The sequence below is a fragment of the Trichechus manatus genome, unplaced genomic scaffold (assembly GCF_000243295.1).
Source record: "Trichechus manatus latirostris isolate Lorelei unplaced genomic scaffold, TriManLat1.0 scaffold00133, whole genome shotgun sequence".
Taxonomy (NCBI): domain Eukaryota; kingdom Metazoa; phylum Chordata; class Mammalia; order Sirenia; family Trichechidae; genus Trichechus; species Trichechus manatus.
The window spans coordinates 7,253,895-7,260,258 of NW_004444069.1; the positions used below are offsets into that span (position 1 = coordinate 7,253,895).

The 6,364-nt window shown below is 52.9% G+C and overlaps 1 protein-coding gene across 2 annotated transcripts in view; it reads right to left on the reverse strand.

Moving 5' to 3' along the window:
* Positions 1–6,364, reverse strand: part of CASZ1 (castor zinc finger 1) — a 154,536-nt gene that overhangs the window by 42,351 nt on the left and 105,821 nt on the right. Inside the window, exons 1-2 of one of the 2 annotated variants that reach the window (XM_012558063.2) lie at positions 6,199–6,351; positions 5,713–5,748 (exon numbers count right to left, since the gene is read on the reverse strand). In XM_012558063.2, the coding sequence (XP_012413517.2) occupies positions 5,713–5,748; positions 6,199–6,247 (85 nt within the window). In that variant the 5' untranslated portion in view covers positions 6,248–6,351. Of the gene's footprint in view, positions 1–5,712; positions 5,749–6,198; positions 6,352–6,364 lie in introns of those variants that run through there. The other variant, XM_004385159.1, reaches the window with a different exon arrangement.

Consider the following 6,364-nt stretch of genomic DNA (forward strand, 5'->3'; position numbering starts at 1 on the left):
TGAAGCCATCTGCTCTTCCCTGTTCACTGGGGCCACCGGCCCTCTTCCTCCTTCCTAGCTCCCTCCTGCTCCTGCTGTACCCTGGCCCAGCTACCCTGGAACAGCTGCTGCTCGCCTTGGGGACCCACAGGCGGTAATTACTACAGAGCCACTTCCTTCCTCGTCTGAGGATGAGGAGAAGGAGGAGAAGGGAAAGGAGCAGGAGGAGGAGGCAGTGACAGCAACCAGAGCAGCAAGGTGTAAAAGCCAGTTCATGGAGGGCAGAAAGAGGAGGCAGTGGAGCAGCCAGGGCAGTTCAGGGCAGTTTCCAACACCAGGCCTGGGGGCCAGGGAGAAATGGCCTGATCCCTCCAGGAATAGTGGGTGGCCAGAGGAGGCTGATGGGGGTGGGGCATCACTAATTGGCAGGGTCCAGTGGGAGGAGGAGGCGGGGCCAAGAGCTTCTGAGCCCCACTCAATCCCCTGCCCAGACTGCAGGCAGGGACATCAGCCTGGGGCAGCAGCTTTAATGAGAAGATACTGCTGCCATGACTCAGTCCTCCAAAGGTGCCTCTGTTTATTTTATTTTTCCATTGTGAAAACCCAGTTGCGATTTAGCCAGATTCCCTGGCTGTTAGGGGGGTGGGTGAGGATGAGGGCTGGGAGAGGTATCTAATATCAGCCCCCCCAACGCCTTTCTTGGAGAGGAAGGTTAAGGGATTCCCCTAGCTGGGTCTACCAGAAAAAAAGGGCCTGGGTTGGGTGCCTGTAGGGATCCTTCCGAACCCATTTTATCCTGAGTTTTGCTCTGATGACTTATGCCTAGTACTAGGGCTGGTTCAAGGGGCCTTGTCCCAGTCCAGAGCTGCCTGTTTTCGGATGCCTGCCATCGAATTGAAGGTCCCAAATGATCTACTTCTTGCCTCATCCACTCAACATTTTTCCCCAAGATCGCCCGAGTCCTCCTGATAAAATCAAGTTGGGAGTTGGAGAACCAGAGACTAGAGGTCATCTGATGCTTGGGTCCCTCAAAACTTCACTGCCAGTGCTCCTCTAGCCTCTGTTCAAATGGTACCAGGAAACTCACCACTTCCAAGACAGCCCAGTCTGTCCTTGGCTCTGACTGCTCCCTCCTGCCAAGATGGCACCAACGTACCCATCCCCTGCAGCAGACTGGCAGAACTGGTGCCCAACCTGACAGCAGGGACCGGCCCCACCTAAGACTAGCTGAGTGGGTGTATCTGGCCAGCGAAAGGCTCTAGGAAGGAAAACCAAGGGCAACCTGCTCTATCCCAAACACGGCCTGGAATCTTTCCTCCAGATACAGCACATGAAGTTCCCACTCCCTGGTACATGCTGGGTCTAAGGCATAACCAGAGCTAGCAGGGTTCCTAGAAGTCTCCACTCCTGGCAAGGCCCTGGCCTTGAGCTTGGGCCTACGGAAGCTCTGTGAGCCTGGAGGCGGCTGATACCCAGGGCGGCAGGGGCATGCCCAGTGCCAGACGGCAGCCTCCAGCCAGAAGCCTGAGCAGTGCACAGTGGGGCAGGGTTGGAGAGGCTAAGGTCTTTGCTCCCTGGGGTCAGACACCGCCTGTAAGAAGTCTGCAGCCTTCCTTCTCCTACCTTGAGACTCTGTGCCCTCAAAGCACATGGCTACTAGGAAATTCCACTCTAAGAACCAGGATAATAAGCAAACCTAGTTCAGCTCCCTTGACCCACTCCCATAGCAGGAGCCTGGGCCAGGGGAGTCTATATGCAATACAAGGGGGGTCCCAGCCTAGAGTCCCTGCAGAGCTCATCCCAGGGACAAAAAAGTAGGCCTGGCGCCACAAGGAATGGGCATCCATTCCTCCCACTGCCTCACCTCAACAGCACGGTGCGAGAGCAGTGCCAAGCAGGGCAGGGCCACCCTTCACTGCTGCCTCTGCAGCCTGTGGCATTCCTTTTGAACTCTGCTCTCTTGCCTACTTGGCCTTTGACCTTGCTGAAGCCTTTTAGATCCTCTAGGCCACAGCTCTAGTCCTGGACAGTTCCTCCCTTTCCTCTCAGTTCTCCCTAAGGAGAGAAGGGTACTTACAACCAGATTTCTGAGACTCAGGGGCAAGTTCCTGCTCCCAGCTCTATTGCTTTTTTCAGTCATTTTTCACCCTGGTTTCCAGGGCCTGGGAATCAGCCTGGTAGGGGTCTAATCCTGGGGAACTTCCCAACTGCAAGATGGATTTACCTGTGTCTGAAAGCTTCCTCCTTCACCCCCTCCCTGCTCCCAGCTCCCTCCCCCAGGGAAATCACTCTAAAAGGGCCTAATGGAACCATGTCCTCTTCTCTTCCTCTCTCTCCTCCCTCCTTCTCTCTCTCACTTTTTTTTTTTATTAGCATTTGTGGAATTTATTCCCAAACTCTCCTAATCTTCCGTACACAACCATTTGATTTGCATAACCCAACCCCCTCTCATAAAAACTGGCTGCTAGTTTAATTAAAAAATGTAAATTTGCTGTCATCTCGGGGCCTGGTGAATTAGGACGACATCGGCATTTTTTATTGCTAAAGACGTCCAGATTGATCCAGCCCTTGGCTGAACTATGGTGGGGGAACAGGGGTCCACATGGCCCCTGAGGGTCTTGAGGTCCTGACGTCCCCTCCCGAGAAGACATGGTTCTCCCACCACTGAATTACTTATGGTTGAGTGCTTCCCTATCTAGACGCGTCCGAAGCAATTTAACTCGTAATCCAGTGCTTGTTGGGTCCCTGGTGCCAGCAACCCTTTGGGGCCTGCATCTCCAGCCTTGTACGGTGCTGGAGAGGCCTACTTTTTGAAGCTGCCCAAGGTGTCCCCAAAGGAAGAGAGACCTACACTGCACCAGCAATGACCCCTGGCCAGAGAGGAGGCCCTGGCCCTGCCTGTATCCAGGAGTATGTTGAGGTTGAGCTCCTGGCTTCTGAAGATGAGCATGAAGTCAGCCCGAAGGTGGGCTCAGAGTGGATCTGAGAGTTCTCAGCTGCTTTTTTTCTTGTGAAGAAGGAAAAAAGTGCTTTTCTTTTGAAGTTCTGAAATTAAGTGAAACTTGCAAGTTCAAAGAACAGGCTGAGATGCTATCACCAGATGACTCCTCCAGGAAAAGTCAGAACTGTGACACCCTGGACCTCCCCTCACTGAGTGGCCAGAGTCCAGGCCTGGGAGGGACCAGCTGACCTCAGCGGCCTTTCTAACTTCTAGGAAAAGTTTTCAGAACTGTCCCTGGAGTGCCAGAAGTCAGGCTCCCCAAGGCCCAGGAGAGATGCCACAAGAGGTTCTGTCACCGCTTCCCGCCAGGACTGGGAGTCCTTCCTGCAGTCGGGACACCCCCCACAAAGGCTCTGGAGTCATGCCCCCACAGCACACTGGGAGGGACTAGATGGAGTAGGGCGGGAGGATGGAGCCAACTTGGCACCTCCGGATGTCAGCAGGAAGATGAGGAGGGCCTTCCTTCCAGCTGAGTAATTCCTGGGACCCATGTGCCCGCCCCGCAAGCAGAGGCTTGCCCAGCCCAGGTGAGGGGCGGTGCGTTACCGCCCCAGCTCATCTCTAAGGTCTGGTTTTTGGCTGGGATGGGTGGGGGCCCCATTTCTGAAGAAAGGGGGTGGGGCCTGAGAGGGAGGTGATGAGGTACCTGATTAGAGGTGGGAGTGGGCTGGTTCTCTGTAGAAATGGAGGGCAGGGAGGGGCAGGGTGGCAGCAGTGGCCTTGGACACCTTCATCACTGCCCAGCAGGTGGTGTCACACCCTTCCTGGGCATAGGGATCCTGAGGCATCTCCATATCCAATTAGCCAAGATCACACCTGGTTGGGCAGAGTCTTAAAACTCTATGATCTATCCCTGCCCACCGAGAAACAGTTTTTAATTCTCCTGGAATCTAGATTTTGGGGTCCATGGAGTTGAGATGACCCACCCAGGCTATTGCCCTGAGGTGACTGAACCTTGAGCCTCGAACTGACTGGTCTCCTAAAAGTCACCTTTATGTCTAATGATAGTCTTGCGAATTAGGAAAGACCATCTGCCCTGGGCATTGTGCTCTTTTGAAGAAACCAGTCAGTTTTGGAAAACAGAAACTCCAGGGTTGGACTAGAAGTTGTGTTTTAGGGTAAACTGTTGTTATGAAAACATTGTTCTGGCCCCGCTTCCACGGCAGTGTTGATAAGATAGGGTATAAGAATCTTTCAAAGTTCTTTTCTCTTTGGAACATTTCTGATTCCCTAGTTGACATGTTGGAGCTCTGGTTGCACAGTGGTTAAAAGCTTGGCTGCTAACAAAAAGGCTGGCAGTTTGAATCTACCAGCCGCTCCTTGGAAACTCTATGGGGCAGTTCTACTCTGTCCTATAGGGTGGCTATGAGTTACAACTGGTTCGACAGCAGTGGGTAGTTGACATGTTACCCTGATTTACAAATCATATATTCAATAAACTTCAATCAAATTCTATTATTGACTTAATATGAGTTTTGTTTTAACACCACTAACACACCCTTTCCTATGGCCTGCCACCATAACACCTACTCTGGGGCCCCCAGTGCTGCCTTCTGCCTACTCCCCTTTGACCTCAGAAGGTCAGAGGTCAGTTCATGGATCCCAACATGGTTGTCCCAAGGACCGACACCATGAACTTGTACCTATTACAAACAACAACTCTAACAGCCACTGACACTACCCATGCTATAAACGAAGCAGAAGGGTTCAGAGGTCAGTCTCAACCGATGATCTGTTTATTACTTTTTTTTTTTTTTAATTTAGGAAGAAGATGGCGGCTTTTGACAGCCCAGGATCTAAGGGCCCTGGTTAAAATTTGGTTTCAACAGAGGGGCAATGGAAAGCATAAGAAGCTTAAAATAAACTTTACTCTGGGCTCAGGATGGAACCCCAGATGGGAAGAGAAGAGAAACATTGAGTAAAATCAGATTGAAACCAATAAAACACCAAAACCTCAGGATCAACTCTGCCCCAGGCCAGTGCCATACCATCCGAAGCCCTAGCCGAGGTGCCCCAAACCTAGACACTCACATTTAATAGTTTGTCTGGTCCACCCCCTCTCAGGGTGGGGGCTGTAAAGGGGAACAGGGGAGAGAGTCCTGGGCCCCTCACTTTGAACTGATAACAGCCGCCTCATCCCACAGACTCTCAGGTGAAAAATACTCATTAGCCATAATAAGCAGCTTGATCATCCGACACAGTCTTGTCCCAAATAAATTAAATTCCTTTACCTTGAGACAGTCGCCCCGAAACCAGACTAACCACCTTTCCCAACAGGACGCTGCCTTCAAAAACTAAACCACCCCCCACTAAAAAAATAACACACACCCGATAGCCAGACATAGACCTTGCAGGGGGAAAAACACACACATGCACACACACACACACAAAACACGGAGCTACACAAAAAAACACGGAGCGCAAAAACCCCCACCAAAACCCCCTAACTCCTCTCTCTGGGTGCCCCCCAGGTCCCGCCCCCCTCGCTTCTTTCATAATGACAAGCATCAAATTAGTCACAGCCGGTAAGCAAGTACCAAATAATAACAATCGTATCATCCGAAATCTTGCGATCCAGAAACCAGGGCGAGCACAGGCAGCCAGCCCCCGACCCTCCCCAGGCCGCCCCCACCCGGGCTAAGCTGCCACCTCATTGGGCTAAAAATAAGAACTTCCGTCCAAGAACCGAAAGAAAAGTGAAAGAGCTTCCCGGGCTTCCCACCGGCCGGTACCTGTGCCGAGATCCATTCTCTCTTTGGTCCCAAACTCTTCGAGGAACGCCCAAGAAAGAAAAATAGGAAAGAAAAAGAAAATCGGTTTAGTGGCTCGAGGTGTCCCTCTAGTCCCCCCCATCCCATCCCCCCCTCCGGACTCGCCTCCCCCAGCGATCGCAAGACGAACAGAGCCCCGGAGCCCGGGGGATCAGGAAGGGCCCAGGAGGGAGCCGGCGAGCAAGGGAGAGCGAGAAAGTTTCTTTCCTCTCGCTCGCTTGCTCGCTTGCTCGCGCGCCCCGGCTTTGCACACGGAGTCGCTCCACCGTGCTCGCGAGTTTATTAAACTAAAAGAGAAACTATTTATAGACGCGGCCTTCCTGGGGGGCCCGGCCGGGCACTGGGGGCCGGGGACGCCCGCCTGGCCGACCTTCCCGCGCCCCGCACCCCGCTGGCCCGGGGCCCCAGCGGCCCCCCTGCTCCCCCCGCCCCGCGCCCGGTACTCACCATAGTCGGAGAGTCGAAAGCCGAATTCACTTAAATAATCAACTTTCATAATACTTAATTAATGCCTAATTGCAACTGATTACTCCCCGAATAACAAGTTGTTTTAAAACCCTGATGTCATTGCTCCTGACGGTAACACTCAGGGTAACAGTTTGGCGGGGGGGGG